Source organism: Nyctereutes procyonoides, unplaced genomic scaffold (assembly GCF_905146905.1).
Source record: "Nyctereutes procyonoides isolate TBG_1078 unplaced genomic scaffold, NYPRO_anot_genome, whole genome shotgun sequence".
NCBI lineage: Eukaryota > Metazoa > Chordata > Mammalia > Carnivora > Canidae > Nyctereutes > Nyctereutes procyonoides.
Genome location: NW_026575125.1, coordinates 98,710,003 through 98,728,580, shown reverse-complemented (window position 1 = coordinate 98,728,580; position 18,578 = coordinate 98,710,003). Strand labels below are relative to the sequence as shown.

The following is an 18,578-nucleotide window of genomic DNA, read 5'->3' as shown; positions in this document are numbered from 1 at the left end:
AGAATGTCTAGAAGTAAATCACGGGAAAAAGGAGAGGGAAGCATTTTACAATGAAACAGAAGTGTGAAGAACGGGAATGGAGAGCTTATAGTATTTGGGTTAGAGTGGCAATTGATGAATCTGGAAAGTTGAATGGGGCCAGATTATGAAAGGCCTTTTACACACGCTTAAAGGAGTTTGGACTATTTGGAAGGCAGGGAGAGAGGTGTGTCATAGAAGATTTTGCTGTGTCAGCTGACACAATTAGACTTGTGCGTTTGGAGGAGAACCTTTGAAGCGGTATGGGGGTTCTACTGAGGATGAGAAATGAGAAACAGGACACTAGTTGGGAGACTATTGCGGTGGTCTAGTGAAAGGTTGTAGGGACCCATCACTCATCCTTAGGACTGAGTAAAGGCAGACTTTAAATCTTCTCAATATGTATGGAGGGTTTCGAAGTTCTTAAATATGTATAATTCAGCAGTGCATAATTCTGTATAGCATTCCTTGAAAGTGTAGGTGTGTGTGTTTCATGAAGGGTTCATGTACTGTATATTACATGTGATGTTTACTTATATTTTTGTAACTTTCAAATTAGTTTTACACAAGTTGAATAACTTGCTTTTTGGGGGAAATGTTTTAGGTTCAAGGGTTCTCATTTTTAGCCAGATGACTCGCTTGCTGGACATTTTGGAGGATTATTGTATGTGGCGTGGTTATGAGTATTGTCGATTGGATGGACAAACCCCACATGAAGAAAGAGAGGTGAGGAAAATAAAACAAAACTTCAAAAATCAGAGTTCAGTTAAGCCATGTTTTTCATCATTAGGTAGTTTTGAACTTTGGTCTTTTTTAATAGCTTGTTGCATAAATTCCTCACTAACACCTCTCTGTCTCTCTGAGATCTTCAGTTTGGCTTGTATTACAGTGACTCCTTACAAAGCGTCCTTTTCAAGGTCTTCAAAGACATCCTCACTTATCTAAAGGATACTTTACCATTACACACTTACCTCCTCTAACCACTGCTCTCTTTGGCCTTTTGATTACTGTTTCTCATCCTACTCTTTAATCTCTGATTCTGCCATTTTCTTTTCTTGATTTACTTCCTACAGTAGACCCTTGCCATTTGTGGAATTTAACAGTTGAGATATTTCCAGTTTATGAGCAATCCTAAAGACTCATGAAACATAATAATTGCTAAAGGGAATAATCTCCATGTTAGATTATTATAAACCTGAAATTGGACAACATAGGTGTAGGTGCTTATGCATTTGGATCTTAGAATACTAAAAGGTTGGTGTATGGGAATGAGTTACTTAGCTAGTGAGGAAGCTAGTGAGGAAGCTAGGTAAAGCACCCAGTGTCTTTCTCAAATTTAGGAATTCTTACAGATCTTTAGATTAGCCCTCATGAATGTCTAATGTATTTTAAATCATTTAAATACTTTTTTTGAGGGGAGGGCTTTGCCAATTTATCTTCTCTTTTCTGTGATCATCAAGGCTCTGTCTTTGGTTGCTCTTAAGTCTTTTCTCATGCTCTGGGCAGAGATTGTGATTTCATGGTATAGTGGAAAATGCATTGAACTTGGTTTCAGAAGACCTAAATTTTAGCACCAACTCCACCATTTTGTAGTGTATGCAAGCTGTTTAATTCTCTGAGCCTCAGTATCTTTAACTGTATTATTGGCGTAATATTAATACCTAGGATTCTTTTTTTCTGACAATGTTGTGAGGATCCTTGGATATAATAGATAGGAATGCGGTTTTTAAGCTGTGCAGTGTAGAATATATTACATGTCATGAAATTACACACAGGCCACAAAGACTTTTAGTCCATGTTCCTGTCCATCCATAGATTCTGTGAGTGCTCTGTCCCTTGTGTGCTTCCTTATTGAAGCTTGGCTGTATCATAGGATAGGGTCCATAGCAGGCACACAGGCCCTTTTCATATTGAGGGTTTACCTGCCACCCATTGCAGGGAAACCTTTTTGATAACGTTTACAAATATGAGGATGTTTCAAAGTTTACACTGGCCTCTGCTCTATAATAGTTGACTTTTTCTGAAATGGTAAATTGAAGCTTTATTGGGCTTTTGCTGATTTATTCCTCAGAATGGGTTTCTTCAAATCCACATTAAGCATAAGCCATATAGTGCTATTCAAAATGACCCTTTTTCCTGGAATGAAGATGATACTAAGGCAGAAACGTAGGTGCTTTCTGACCTCAGATAGCCAATTTGCATTTCTTAGTGATCTCCCTGATTATGAACAGTGTGGACTTTATCTAATTATACCCAAATTATTCTGGTTTCTTAAAATTTCAAGTAATTTCTCCCTTCAGAGGCTTTGAATTACATGTTGACTTTAGATACAACAAAGTCAGAGCTGTTCTGTTCTTTTGTTTTTGTTTTTGTTTTTTTTTGGCAATGTTCCACTTTCCCATTATACAGTTTGTCCACATAATAATTTCATCTATTTTCCTAGTAAGAAGGGAAAGCCACATTTGATTCTTTATTCTAATTATTTGCCGGCTGTTAATAAAGAATTCTTTTTCCGTAGTTCTCAGATTTGCCATTTCTTCATTCCTACAGCTAAATTCAGCTAGCTGGTCTCTGGTCATCCTCTGACTCAGTTCCTATAACCTTTACTTAATTGGCCTTCTTACTTTTATAGGGAAAGGATCTAACATTTGTTAAGCAACTACTCTAGGCTAAGCGATGTATAGTTCCAACAGAGTTCTTTTAGCAGCCCAGTAAAGTATAATTTACTGGTATAATTCTCTCCACTTGAAACTGTCTCAGAGAGGTTAAATGCTTGCTTAGAAACACATATGTAACAAATGGTAATGATTCACACCAGGTTTTTGCTATTTCCTCTACGCCAAATTGCCTCTCACTACACCATGCTGCTTTCTATACTGCCCCCTCTACATGCTATATGGACCGCAGTAGTGAGTGTCCCCTTCTCTACTGCAACTTTTGATCATGCCATTCCATTAATTAAAAATATAACTTCCTGTATTTTCTGATTATAAAAGTCATATATGATTGCTGAAGGAAATTTACAAAATAAAAGTATTTCTGGCCAGTATCTTTTTGTATATATAATTTATATAAGTAATTGATATTATATTATATATAAAGTTTGGTAACATTTTTACTCAGCATTATGTTGTAGTTTCCTATATCAGTAATTCATTGTAAAAATAATTTAAGTATAATATTACATCCAGTGGAAGTACTATAAATAATTTATCTCCCAGTTGTTGATCATTTAAGGTTATTTCCAGTTTTTCACTATTATAAACAATGCTAAAGCAAAAGTCCTTATACATAAATCTTTGTGCACATTTCTGATTATTTCCTTAGGATAAATTCCTAGAAGTGGAATTACTGGGTCAAAGGGTATGAACATTTTTAAGACTCTTGATGCATATTGCCAAATTGCTTTCCAGAAAGGTTGTACCAATTTCCATTCCCTGCAGCAATGTATGAGAGTGCCCGTCTCACCGCCCCCTCGTCAACATTGAGTATTATCATTTTATTAATCTTCAAAAAATGGTATTATGTTTTAATTTGCATTTATTTGATTACTAGTGAGGTTGAACATTATTTTTGTATTTATTAGCCATTCATATTTGTTCTGTGAATTGTCTGTTCTTTTTCTCTTTTTTTTGGCTCATTTTCTATTGGGGTCTTAGTGTTTCTTTCTAATTAATTTGTATGAGATCTTTATATAGGAGGGATATTAACATCCCATTAATTTTTAAGACTCTTTACTAAATATCCCTGGATTACCTTACCGAATTTCCTCATTACTTCCCTGTTTGCTCCTTGTCACCATATGGAAATAAATCTACTCAACCTCTCCTTTATCCATTGCTCTCATTCACATTACTGAACTTTTTTCTCTCTTGGTCTTCCACACTATACCTTCTTTGTTACTCCTATCTAAACTAATGGGAATGAAGTTGAGATAGCTGACATTTTACCTCCTAGATATTTTTCAGCTCTCACTCAAAACATTTTCACCATTGTTGCTTTAAATGATTTAAACGATTTATTGCTTGCCTAGTTAAATTTGTGTATGTGATTGTTCTGAGTTTGTCTCTATTGATGTAAGTTTCTAAAGACTAGGAACTTTATGTAATATGTTTTCTACAGCAATTCACACAGTACATTATATAGGTATATGCTTAAGTATTTTTGAGATGGAAGAATATCATAAAGTGGGCTTTTGAATATGCATGTTAAAAATACTTATTTCTTAAGGACTCTGGTAATATAGTTTTATTTTTCTCTCTTTTCTCCATCTTCTGTGTCATTTAAAAAAAGGAAGCAATAGAGGCCTTTAATGCTCCTAATAGTAGCAAATTCATCTTTATGCTGAGTACCAGAGCTGGAGGTCTTGGAATTAACCTGGCAAGTGCTGATGTGGTTATACTATATGATTCAGACTGGAATCCACAGGTTGATCTACAAGCTATGGTTAGTAATCTTTAATGATGTCAGAAATTTATCTTAGCTAGGAATACTGTTGTTATTTATGCAGTACAGATGTAATTTGTGAAAAAAGGGCAACAACAACTTTTGGGAGGTTTTCTAAATATTATAATAGATTACCTTGGTAAACAAAGATACTGTGCTAATTGCAAAAACAGAAAAAACAAAACAAACACACACACCTCAATCCTATTCCTGAATATTGAAGAAGACATATGTCTTAATGAGAAAGGTTAAAAAGCTAATCTGTTGATATTAATTTTTCTGAACAACTAAATATATTAAGATCCTTAGCACTAAAATTGGGGGAGGTATGTTTTCGACTTTTGTAATAAGACATTTGGGGTAAGGAGGTAAAAAGGTAACAAAGGAATATATTCTAGGAAAATGTTTGATACCTAAGGACACATCGGAAACTATCCTACTGTTTAAAACAAGAATTCAAGGAGCCATTTCTTTTACCTGTCATGATGTTGTCATTTACTGAGTTATTGCTACAACTTCTGGCAGTATGACTCACATTTTAAGATAATGTAGTCTCAGAAGTACAAATATGCAAAATAGCTATGCACTCAAAATCCTAGTAAATTACGGGATAATTTGCTATATTTGGAAGCAATTAAAGTCACATGTCAATAAGGCTTAGCTTAGAAGTCCTTCCTTTTTTTAAGATTTTATTTATTTATATTTTTTGGTGCTGAAATCTAGGAGTGAACTCACCACCTTCTGTTTTAAATTTTTTTATAATAGAGAACTGAAACATATTGACTATCAGGGCATTTTTATTTTTATTTTTTTTTTTTTTAAGATTTATATTTTTAGGGGCAGAGGGAGAGAGTTTCAAGCAGGCTCCCTGCTAAGCATGAAGCCTGATGCGGGGCTTGATCTCATGACTAGTGAGCTCATGACTAATGAGATCATGACCTAAGTGGACACCAAAGAGTCAGGCACCCCAGGATGTTTTTAGATTGAAATGCTTTTTTATCATCACTTTAGCATGGTACTGAGGTACCTGTTTGATAGGAGCTCCCTGTTTGATATGACTCCATAGGAGTAAGCCCCAGTAAGTTACAGGGTTATTAAACTGGGAAACCTGTTGATAACACTTCATTTCCCTAAAATTGTGAGACTATAGCTGATCTTTCATGATTGACTGATTTGAGTTTGAAATTTTAAGTTTGTATAGGGGTGTTGTATTCTCATTCAATGTGCTTTGTTGAAATTGTTGCTGAACTCAAGTGTTTTTATATTTAATTCAAGGGCTGTTTTGAATCTTGTTTCTTTGATTTTTTTTTTCTCGACTGCCCTCCTCCCTTCACCTGTTTGCTCTAGCAGCTTCAGTGTTCTAAAGATAATTCCCCTGGCTGTTTTTATATTGTTGGAACTTGCCATCTGTCACCTTTACTAACTATAAACCATAGGACCAATTCTAGACCACTGTATAGTGAGGATATTAATATACCATTAATTTTTATTACCTTTTATTACATATCCTTGAATTGCCTCCATAAGCAGAAAGAACTGCTTGATCATGAAATAAAAGTGACTTGCCCCCATAGCAACCATTGCTAACTACTTTGGCCCTCACAAAACTACTTGCTAGTGTGGAAGGTGTTTGCATCTAGTGGCTTAAATTTACTTAATAAACTCCGTATAGTCCTCCTCTTAAAAGGGCTTGGCTGCTGTCTATTAATGGGACAGTATAATAATATGGGTGGATATTTTTGGTCCCAGAGACCTCTAGATATTTTTTTTAAGATTTTATTTATTAGAGAGAGAGAGAGAGCATGAGCAAGGGGAAGGGCAGAGGGAGAGAGAGATAGAGAAGCAGACTCTCCACTGAGCCGAGAGCCCAACATGGGGCTCGATCCCAGGGCCCTGAGATCATGATTTGAGCCAAAAGCAGATGCTTAACCAATTGAGCCACCAAGGTGCCCCATAGATATTCTTAATACTCCTCATCTTCCTTTAAAAAGTGGCAGGTCTAGAGAACTCAAAAACTAATTTAATATTCAGAATTTTATAGCATATGGTGGCTGTACTATATATTTTATCCAGAATACCCAATATATCTTATATTAGGATTCTTTCTTCTAGGATCGAGCACATCGTATTGGTCAAAAGAAGCCAGTACGTGTGTTCCGTCTCATCACTGATAACACCGTTGAAGAAAGGATTGTAGAAAGAGCAGAGATAAAACTGAGACTTGACTCAATTGTTATACAACAAGGTATTTATACTTGTAAACTTAATTAGGTGTTTTTTAAAAAAAATACTCAATTATCTTTAAAGGAGATTACTTTTTTTTAAATTTATGATAGTTACACACACACACACACAGAGAGAAAGAGAGAGAGAGAGAGAGAGAGAGAGAGAGAGAGAGAGAGAGAGGCAGAGACACAGGCAGAGGGAGAAGCAGGCTCCATGCACCAGGAGCCCGATGTGGGATTCGATCCTGGGTCTCCAGGATCGCGCCCTGGGCCAAAGGCAGGCGCCAAACCGCTGCGCCACCCAGGGATCCCTAAAGGAGATTACTTTTAATGTTGACTAAAATTCATAGACTTACAGGAAAAAAGCTATTTTAAAAAATGCCAATTTAAATCTATTTAATTTAAATCCTTGCAATCAACATATAGAGTAAAACTAGTTGAACATCACTACTTATAGTTGAATGCAAGTAGCATGTCTTCTGAAATACCTGATATTATTTAGCAGTTCAAATGTCTAGTTAAAATTTTCTTAAAGATATTTTTTGACTTTATTTATTTATGAGAGATAGAGCACGTGCACAGGTTCATGAGATGGGGAGGGGAACTGCAGAAGGAGAGGGAGTAGCTTGCTCCCTGCTGAGCAGAGATAGATTCAGGGCTCCATCCCAGGACCCTGGGATCATGACTTGAGCTGAAGGCAGACACAACCGACTGAGCCACCCAGGCACCCCTAAAAATTTTGTAAACGCATATTAGAGAGTGCCTGTCGATACAAAGAAATTTGAACTGAAAAATGAAGTTTGAAAAATGAGTAAAATGTTTCTGTTTTTCTGAGTTTTAACTGAGTTTTACAGAAGGAAACTCATTGAAATAGAAGGTATGGTAGAAGAAAAACTTGTAGGTGTGTCCATTAATATAACTTTAAAGCTCACTAATTTTCTGTGCTTGTAAAGCTTTACTTACAGTTAAATGTACTAGTGTCTGATTAGAACTATTATGCTATGCTTTCTCTGGAATATAATTGAATATACAAAACTTCTATTATTATTATCTTTATTATTATTAGGAAGACTCATTGACCAGCAATCTAACAAGCTGGCAAAAGAGGAAATGTTGCAGATGATACGTCATGGAGCCACCCATGTTTTCGCTTCTAAAGAAAGTGAGCTGACAGATGAAGATATTACAACTCTTCTGGAAAGAGGGGAAAAGAAGGTTAGCTAAAATGTCATTTGTTTTCATGATGAATTGCCTTAAAATCAACATACTTCAGCATGCTTAATTGGATTTGTGTTGTTTCACATGACTCATGTTCTCTCTAAGGATTTGTGGATTTATATCCAGAGGTAGTTTAGGGTTTTTTAGTTTAATTTTTGTTAAGAACGACTAAGAACTAGAGTTTAAAAATGAGTGATCTTACATCTCACGTTTATCGAAAATAATGTTGGTATTTACTTAAAAGCCAAATAAATTTCATGTTTAGTCACATATCAGGACTACATTTTTGCAACCTTTTTCTTGCACTGGATTGGAAATTATCTTCTGACACATTGTGTTAAGTGAAAACCTTTTGTGAACATTTCATGAAATATTAAAGCATTATTTGTTAAAGTCTAATGAACTATTTCAGAATATTGCAATTTTGTATTGAATTTACCTTTTTTGGTGGGGTTCTGAAATAGTTCTATTCTAGTCCTACCTTCTTTTTTTTACAAATTATTTTGGATAATTTCAAATATACATAAAAATAGGTATTATATGACTACATCTTCACTGATAAAAGACTTTAAAGAAAGCCTGAGAATACTTGAATAACTATTTAAATATTTAAAGTACTTGGAGCAAGTAGAATTTATATTCATTTAGTATTAGCATTGCATTCTTACGTGTAAATGAACAGATTGGATATTTCATGTCAAACCTGACTTTTAAAAAGCTAGAGATAAGTAATTCAGCAATAATTTTCTAATTTCAATGCATTGAATTGTAGACTGCAGAGATGAATGAACGCTTGCAGAAAATGGGAGAGTCTTCTCTGAGAAATTTTAGAATGGATACTGAACAAAGTTTGTACAAGTTTGAAGGAGAAGATTATAGAGAAAAACAGAAGGTAACTTTTTATTCTCAGACATTAGCCTCTCAAATTAGCATTTCTTCCCATAACCATTATTAAAAAACACTGATGGGGTGCCTGGCTGGCTCAGTCTGTAGAGTGTGTGACTCTTGATCTTGGGGTTGTGAGTTTAAGTCCCATGTTGGGTGTAAGGATTACTTAAAAATATAAAGAAATAAAATTAAAACAATAATAAAATTTAAAAGACCCTACTGACACTGTCCTATTACAATGCTCTGCTATGGAGTGAAATTTGATGTAGGTCAAATCTCATGCAAGTGCTATGTTTAATAAACTTTGTTGGATGATGATGATGATGAGGATTGCCATCATGCTCATCATCATTTTTGCTGCTTTTGCTACTGTTGTTTTCAAGAAGCAGTACAGTACTGTGGTGGAGTTCCTGAATTCTGAAGCTGAAATCCCAACTGTATCACTAATTAAGTAACTTTGGGCACTCATTTTTCTCCTGTCAGATGGAGGGTATAGTAATATATGGCATGGACAGCAAAGGTCCTTTGAGGAAATAGAGGAGTTTTATTTATTTTGTTTCAAGTTATGGCTATAATTAAAAAATTTTAGATTTAGAAATGATTTGTACAAAAAATACGGAGTTCTGATATATCTTTCAGCTAGCTTCCCTTAATGTTAACAATTTACATAATCATAGTACAATTATCAAATCCAGGAAATTAACACATTTTCTCCCTAATGTTCTTTCTCTGTTCCGGGGGATACAAACCAGGATCTCACATTGCAATTTGAAAAATCTTTATTTTTAAGATCACTTTTAGATTCACCACAAAATCAAGTGGAAAATACAGAGTTCCCATATTCTACCTCTCCCAAACATAGCCTAGTACACTATCAACATCCCACATCACAGTGGTACATTTGTTACAACTGAACCTACACTGACACATCATTATCATCCAAAGTCCATCTTTTATGTTAAGGTTCACTTTTTGTATTGTACATTCTGTGGATTCAGATAAATGTGTAATGACACGTATCCACCATTATAGTATCATACAGAGGAATTTCACTGCCCCCTAAAAGCCCTCTATGTTCTGCCTATTCATTTCTCCCTCTCTATAGCCTCTGGCAACAACTAATCTTTGTACTACCTCCATAGTTTTGCTTTTTCCAGAATATCGTATAGTTGGAGTCCTATAGTACATAGCCTTTTCACATTGGCTTCTTTCATTTAGTCCTTTGCCTTTAAGATGCCTTCGTGTTTTTTCATGGCTTCATAGCTCATTTCTTTTTTAGTACTGAGTAATACTCCATTGTCTGGATGTATCACAATTTATTTATTCATTCATCTACTAAAGGACATTTTGGTTGTCTGCAAGTTTTGGCAGTTCTGAATAAAGCTGTCAAAATCTGTGTGCAGGTTTTTGAGTGTGCATAGATTTTCAGCTCTTTTGGGTAGATGCCAAGGAGCATGACTGCTAGAGCGTATGGTAAGCTTATGTTTAGTTTTGTAAGAAGCTGCTAACCCTTCTTCCAAAGTGGCCATACCATTTTGCATTCCCATGACCAATGAATGAGAATTCCTGTTGCTCCATATCCTCACTAACATTTGGTGTTCAGTGTTCTGGATTTTGGCCTAATAGGCGTGTAGTAGTATCTCATTCTAATTTGCATTTCACTGACGTAAGATGTTGAGCACCTTTTCATTTATTTGTATCTGTATATCTTCTTTGGTGAGGCATCTATTCAGGTTTTTTGCCCATTTGTAAAATCAAGTTTTCTTAGTGTTGAATTGTAAGTTTTTTGTATATTATATTTTGGATAACAGTCCTTTATAAGATGTGTTTTGCAAGTATTCTTTATGTGCATTTTTCTTATTCTCATGACCCACATTGCATTTTTTTTTTTTTTGCTGTGTCTTTTTAGGCTCCTTAATTTGAATTAGTCTTCAGCCTTCCTTTGTCTTTCATGATCTTTACACTTTTGAAGAGTATTTATTAGTTGTTTTGTAGTTTTGGGGTTTGTTTGACATTATCTCATGATTGGATTGAGATTATGTATTCTTTGGCAAGAATGCCATGGCAGGGATATTAAGTCTTCAGTATATTTTACCAGGGAATATAAGATGTTGGTGTCATATTACAGGAAATATTAACCTTGATCACTTAGTTGAGGTGGTGTCTGCTTTGTTTCTTCACTGTAGAGTTACCATTTTCCCCTTTTACTTGATAAATGTCTTGGGGAATATATTCCTCAAATACATACCCACTGATTTTAGCATGTATTGGTGGAGTTTGCCTGCAAGTTATAATTGTGTTTGTCTAATAGTAATTTTGTATTTCTTTCATTCCACCTACATTTATTAGCTGGGATTTTTCTGTAAGGAATATCTGTTCCTTCTCCTCATTTGTTTTCTAATCATTTATTTATATCAGCATGGACTCATGGATAGTTAATTTCTTGAGTTATAATACAGTTTTATCATTATTTTGTTTGCTGAAATTGTTCTGTAAGTTATATTTTTAACTCACAGAAATGAATTCTGTTAAAATAAGAAAGCTTATTTTTGGTTATTGATTTTAATGAAGAACGAGACGTGAGCCATTTTAGTTTGCATTGCAACTAGTATGCTGATAATGCTTTGTTGCTGTCATTATTTCTGGTAGTTTTTAGTGTCGTGACTTACATCTATCTGGTTGTTCTATCTATAACCTTAATTTAGATTCCTTACATTTTATTCTGATGAGATGAACATGATGACTAGCATGAATAAGGTAGAAATTGTTTTTAGATCCCATTGTGTGATATGAATTTTTAAAATTTTACAGTTACTTCTATGGGCTCATTGGTATTAGGGGTGTTTTATAAAGTGGAAAAATATTAAGCAGTCTAAATATCAGTGGAGTGTCTAATCTATATTCTTAGAGTAAAATTAGACTAGTAAAATACTTACCTATTTCTAATGCAGCAGGTTTTCTTGTGCTTCCAATTCTAGCAAAATAATGTACAAATACAGAGAAATATTAGTTGTAATTATGATTACTTATATTTTTATTGTTGAATGACAAAGTCAGATTTTACAAATATTCTGATTTGAGATTATCTTTTATTTCTGGATTTTCATATTTTCTAGATAGGTTCTTTTTTTTTTAAAGATTTATTTATTTATTCATTCAGAGAGAGCGAAGAGAGAGGCAGAGACACAGGCAGAGGGAGAAGCAGGCTCCATGCAGGAAGCCCGATGTGGGACTCGATCCCGGATCTCCAGGATCACACCCCGGGCTGCAGGCAGCACTAAACTGCTGCATCACCGGGGCTACCCTCTAGATAGGTTCTTAAAAATATGTTCAAATTATCTTTTGAAGAGAATTGAAAACCTATAAGAATGTTGTTTTTACATAAATCATGGGAATTACACAATGAGATTTTCATATGTGATTCGTTGAACCAGTTGTATTACTTTACAACCATACCTGGTAAATTAAGTCATTATGACTGACATTGATCCTGAAGAAATTAATCTGAATTAGTTCGTATTAGTGTACTCTTATCTAAAAGCAATGAATTCAGCATGATTTAGTTTTTTTGAAAGTTTGGGAATTGGCTCTTAATACTTATTCCACATTTGAACACCTAGACCTGCATATAAGTATGGGTTAAATGGCCAGTACATTACTTTTGACCAAGTTAATTTAAATTATTCTTTTTTTTTTAAATTATTCTTGATTTATTTTCATTCTAATTGGGACAAATAACATATTGGTTATTTATAAAATATCTTTTCTATCAAAGGGGGAAAACAAAACTACTTTTATTCTTCAGGTATTTCTTATATAAACTCACATTACAGTGTCTATATCTCATAGAATCTTAGAGTTAAAAGATAACCTCAAGATCATTTAGTCTAACCTTTTTGTAATTAAGAAATCCCATTTATAGCATGTGGGGCAGTTATTCAGCCTCTATTTGAATGTGGTCGTATTGGGAATCTTCATTTTAGGAGAGTTCATTTTACTGTTTTATATTTTTTGGTTCTCAGAAAACTTCTTATTTGACTTAAAAGCTCCTCGATGAGATTATTTTATTCATCTTTGTATCCCTGACACTGACTTGTAAATGATACATTAGGTACCTAACACATATTTGTTAATTTATATAGTTAGCAGTCTACTTTCCATATTGGTTTTAACATATGGATTAGCAGAGAACTGCATTCTTTTCTAGTTAATAGGTTTTTATGTATATGAATGCTACCATTATGTCTGTCTTTAGTTTTTACTTCTTTGGATACTGTGAGGGTTTGTAGATCTCTAGCCATCTGAGTCATCTTAGTTTATTATCCACTTTTAACCTGTGATACCAAGGTTGGTTGGAACTCAACCCTTCGATAAGATCAAATAGAGTGGGATCATTAATTGGAGATTAATGGCTTCTCTTGTGAAGCAGGCACTATGAAATCAAGAAAAACACCTGAACTGTAAAACCATCCCTATAGATTCCAGAATTTTGTATTGTCAGTTTTGCCTATTGGCTTTTAAATTGTAAGGCACTATGAAATCAAGAAAAACACCTGAACTGTAAAACCATCCCTATAGATTCCAGAATTTTGTATTGTCAGTTTTGCCTATTGGCTTTTAAATTGTATTTTCTAGCTGATATTGGGGTAGAGTTTTGTAATGCTACCTAACCATCATTCACCCAACTTTGGGTGTTTAATAATAATTTAGGTTTAACTCCTGGCAGTTTATCTAATGCCTTCACTTATATTGTCACATTAATACTCAAGGTAGGTGTTACTATTCCCATTTCACAGAAGGGGGAATTAGTTTTCCCGAAGTTATACAGCTGGTAAAGTGGCGGAACCTGGTTTCAAATTCAGTTCTTTGCTGATTCCACTGACTCCCCACGGCTACCTTACCAAGACCTTATTTTATTTTATGTTTTTAATATTTTATTCATTCATATGAGAGAGATATAGAGACAGAGAAAGCATGAGCAGAGGGGAGAGGCAGAGGGAGGGGGAGAAGCAGACTTCCTACTGACCAGGGGAGCCTGATGCAAGGCTGGATCCCAGGACCCTGAAATCATGACCCGAGCAAAAGGCAGACACTTAACTTTGTGAGCCACCCAGGTGCTCCATCTTACTTCATTTTAAAATTTCTCTTTATTTGAAGGGACGTATGCCTATTGTGTTGATATTCATCACTTACCTCTTTCAGCTACTTTTTAATTCATACAGTTAACACAGTTACCAGAATCAATTTTAGTTTTCTATATTAGATACTATGTATTTCGACATAAAATACTAGCCTGATTGTGCAAATTCTCCTCAATTACTAAGGAAGAACTAATTTTTTTAGTGAAAACTAAACTTACTTACAAAAAGAAAGAAACCAAAAGCATTCTTTTACCTAAACGTGGCATAGACAGTTCGAGGGTTTGGAATTTGAGATGTATAATTGTGACTTCTAAATTGCAAGTTTTGATTCTTCTGAATGGTTGTAGTTTTCTCATGCTTCTGCAATCTTGATGTATTTGAGTTTCATAAACATTTTTGACTAATTAAATTCCTTGTTCTTGTTGTGTATAGCTTGGGATGGTGGAATGGATTGAACCTCCTAAACGAGAACGCAAAGCAAACTACGCAGTGGATGCCTACTTTAGAGAGGCTTTACGTGTCAGCGAGCCAAAGGTTCCAAAGGTAAAACAGTATAAGACCAGTTTTTATGTTCTACAGCAGAATTCTCTTGTAACATGGTCTGTGATTTACATTGACTTGTGTCAGTGTAATAGCATTATAATCCTTAAAATATAACAACAATGTAGAAAAGTATTGATATGGCCCAGCCATATAAAGGCATTCCATTATATTTATTTTTCTATAAATAAAAGAAATAGTAAAAGAAGTATGTTCACTTCATGTACTGAAAACAAATATATATGTAATGCATTTTCCCCCATAGGCTCCACGACCTCCAAAGCAGCCAAATGTTCAGGATTTTCAGTTTTTCCCACCACGTTTATTTGAGCTCTTGGAAAAGGAAATTCTTTATTACAGGAAGACAATAGGCTACAAGGTAATTTTTCAAGTTCTTGTTTATTTAACTTATTTTTATTTTTTAAAGTTCTTAGATTAGTATAATGTAATCTTTCAAGTGAATATAATCTATTAAATTAGACTGCAAGCATTCCATTTTAATGTGAGAGAACATAAGAGTACATCAAAACAGTGGTGTTTCTAAATCCAAAGAGGAGGTTTAATTGGAAGTAAAGCATCAAACTACCAAATCACCAGTAGGATCATCACAAAATGAGATTAATGGAGAATTATTCAGTATTTCAAAAATAATGATAATAATATATATATTATTTTAATAATGCTGATGTTTGAGTGGTGAAAGAATATGTAGAAAGTTATACAATAAGCATATGTTTAACTAGAAGTGATTATATGAAAAAAAGAAGTGAATATATGCTAGATGAGAGGAAGTTTTTAATCATTTTCCTTACTATGACCAAGAAATAGTTCTTTTGTATTTATTGTTCTTTGGTTGATGGAAGCCCTGTTGGTAGTTATTAGATTGTTGTCACTTAGGTGTTAAAGATGATAAATGTGATAACAAATTCTAACATTTTAAAATGATTTCTTGGAAAACAAGATTCTTATTTATATAGGTAGATAGGAAGGAACCCATTTTTAGTGAGTGAAATGTTTATCACCCTAAAGCTAACTCACTGAGGGATTAAGCATAACTCGTTATTCTATATGCTGAAACTGACTTTCCAGAGAATGGAAAGGGATATCAAAGGTATAAAATTCAGTAGTATAAGCAAAATTATAGAAATATTAACACTATTATAATTTTATGGTTTTCTCTTTTATGAATTGGAAGCTATGTTTTAAAATTTATTTTGTGAATCTTTATCGCAAGTGGAACTGTGCCCGATTATTTTGATTAGTAGCTGTAATGTGACTAGAAAAGCTCCATGGATAATAAGATAGTTCATTTATATTTTGGAACTAGAGTGGATCCCTAGAGTATTTCCACTATTTGTCCAAAGTGAGAGCATTACCATTTGAAATGGACAAAACAGGGTTTGCTTGCTATTTGTGTGCCAAATTTCAATACATATAAACAGGAACAAGAAACTGAAGGTGAATATAAGTAGTTAGTTATAATCTGACTAGGGAGATATTGCATTTAAATCTATTTAACGTGACTGGATAAAATCTATCTTAGGAAGTTGTCAAAGAATAAAAGTACCATGGTTGAACATTCAGACCAGGAATAAAATCAGTTTTAAATAAAGTGAAAATGGTGATATACCAAAAGAAACAGGAAATTCTAGATTCAAAATAAAAATGAAAATAGTTAAATTAATAAAGTAACAATATTTCATGAGGTAAACAAATATATCTATTATCCCAGTAAAAGTCAAAAAAGTTTAGGTTTAGATCATTATTTTGTTACTTTTGTGGACTATTATTAGTGAGACTTGAAAAGTAATTGAAATGTTACGCCCAGTTAGTAATCAGCCAAATATCTGTGTAGAGCATTTTATAATTTATGAAATGCTTTATCACATACTTTATTTGATTTCTAATAGCCCTCTGAGATAGATGTTATTATAACCTCCATGTAAGAGGTGAGGAGACTAAAGTTCTGAGAGGTCAAAAGACTCATTCAAGGTCATATAGCTAACAGAATTGCCAAGGGTGCTGGTCTCCAGTCCGGGTCCTCAGTGTTCAAATGCTATGCTCTTTCCACTCAGACATTCTGCGCTATTTCTGCATGTGACATAACCCTGCTGCTTTTTGCAGCCCTAAATAAGGACTGTGTTTATAGTGGTGTAACATGTTGTTTGGGAGGTGAGCCAAGTGGTAGTCAAATAGCAGCAATAAAAAAAATCATCTCTGCCAATATAAGTGTTTATACTCCTTCTTTGGAGATCCTGAGATTCTGTTCCCTGCAATAATATAAGCACCCACCACATCCTCACCACAGCTCTGGTTTTAATGCAAGCAGTGCCTTTCATTACAGGCAGTTTGTGGTTAGGGGTGAGGTTTCATAATCACAGTTGGGTGGTGGCCAACTGGAAGGATATAGAGGAGAGAGAAACATTAGAGGAGGGAGGAATGAAGGGACAGCTGCAAAGAGTGACAAGAAGGAGGCAGGTGGAAGAAGGGACGACAGGGATGAATGAGGAATGGGAAGATGGCATGGAATCCATGCTATGGCACCGTACTCTTTTCCTCACCTCCCAGGGATAAATGACAGAAAGAAGTATGAGTGAAAAGAGGGTTGGTTTTCATTTAATCCATACTTGTTGAGTACTCCTCTGTGTCAGGTCCTATGCCACACATTGACACTATAGTGAATAAGACAGACGAGATCCTTCAGTCCATGCAACTTGTGTTCTAATGGAGCAGACAGATACTAAGCTGATACCACAGAGTAATGACATTATTTGTTTTCTGTGCTTACAGAGGGTGCTACAAGGGAGCATGACAAGGGTATCTAATATGGTTTGGGAGATCAGGGAGATGGTCCCTAAGGAAGTGTTACTACATTGAGATCGGAGAGATGCACAGGAATTAGTCAAGTGAGGTGTGGGGGGAGAAGAGCTCAGGCAGGGAAGCCATAAGTACAGAGGTGTTGCAGTAGGAAGGATGACAGTTCCTTCAGAAACTGAAAGCAGGAGTGTTGGTAAGGAGGGAGAGGTGCGAGTTGGTGAGTGAGTAGAGTCAGATCATGTGGAGCACTGAACGTTAATTGTAGGTCACATTAATTAGGTTAAACTTTAGCTTTAGAGCAAGGAAAACCACTGAGGTGCTTTTAAGGTGGAGGGATGGGTGGGTGGTAAAATACTAATAGCAGATACTTATTTAGTCCTTACTTGTGTTCCTTTCTGTTCTTAGTTCTTTTAAAAGATCAGCTCATTATCCCCATAACAGCCCTGGGACTATATATCCCGGTTTTACAGATGGGGAAACCAAGGCACATAGAGGTCAGGTAATTTGCCCTAGGTCAAACAACTTTTAAGTGGTAGAGTATGATCAGATTTATATTTTAAAAGATCACTCTGGCTGCAATACAGAGAATGACAAGTTTTTCCAGGGAAACCAGCCAGGAGGCTGAAGTGTGAAAAGATGGTGGTGGCTTGGAGTGGTGGTGATGGTGGAAGGAAAATCCATCCCCTACCACTCTACTAGCCTTGTCATCTCTTTAGCTTCATTTTGGATTGCCTTTGTGTATCATCTTAAGACTTACCTTGATCCTCCATAAATGCATATTTAGCTGAGGATTTATAAGACAAATAAGAGTACATTCTGGATATTGGCTCTTTCTGAACCTTGTCTCTTCCATTCTTTACCAGGGGATGCAGACCTGAGCTAAGGTGGGTGCTTTAATTGGGTAGGTGTTGTGTTTGAGTTCAGAGTATGGACAGATGAGCATGGCATGCTAGTCATCTGCAAAAGCTGTTTGTTTTTTTTTTTTGCAAGGATGATGTGATATTGATAACTGTTATACATATCTTCTCAAAGATACCTAGCATTGTTTTTTCTTCCCCTATAGCTCCAGAAAACCTAGTAGAGCCACAAAATGAGTGGAGCAATAGCTTATTCTCAGTTGAAGTGAATTGCTACAGTGCAGTTACCTGGTATTGTCTGTGTATAGTTAGGTTCTCAGAAAGGGACTCCTTTCCTCCTTCTGCTTATAGGATTGCTAGCTCAGGGGAGAGAGGTGTAGTCTTATAGCTGAGGGTATTGTACACAGTACTGTTCTGTCCATTTTGAG

General features: G+C 35.0%; 1 protein-coding gene across 7 annotated transcripts in view; it reads left to right on the top strand.

Moving 5' to 3' along the window:
• The window catches only part of SMARCA1 (SWI/SNF related, matrix associated, actin dependent regulator of chromatin, subfamily a, member 1), a 312,201-nt gene that overhangs the window by 27,235 nt on the left and 266,388 nt on the right, over positions 1-18,578 (top strand). For 5 of the 7 annotated variants that reach the window (XM_055338586.1, XM_055338584.1, XM_055338589.1 and 2 more), the window contains exons 12-19: positions 623-744; positions 3,346-3,381; positions 4,312-4,464; positions 6,577-6,709; positions 7,756-7,904; positions 8,680-8,799; positions 14,369-14,479; positions 14,742-14,855. In XM_055338586.1, the coding sequence (XP_055194561.1) occupies positions 623-744; positions 3,346-3,381; positions 4,312-4,464; positions 6,577-6,709; positions 7,756-7,904; positions 8,680-8,799; positions 14,369-14,479; positions 14,742-14,855 (938 nt within the window). The remainder of the gene's footprint in view (positions 1-622; positions 745-3,345; positions 3,382-4,311; positions 4,465-6,576; positions 6,710-7,755; positions 7,905-8,679; positions 8,800-14,368; positions 14,480-14,741; positions 14,856-18,578) is intronic. The other 2 variants (XM_055338585.1, XM_055338590.1) reach the window with 1 other exon arrangement.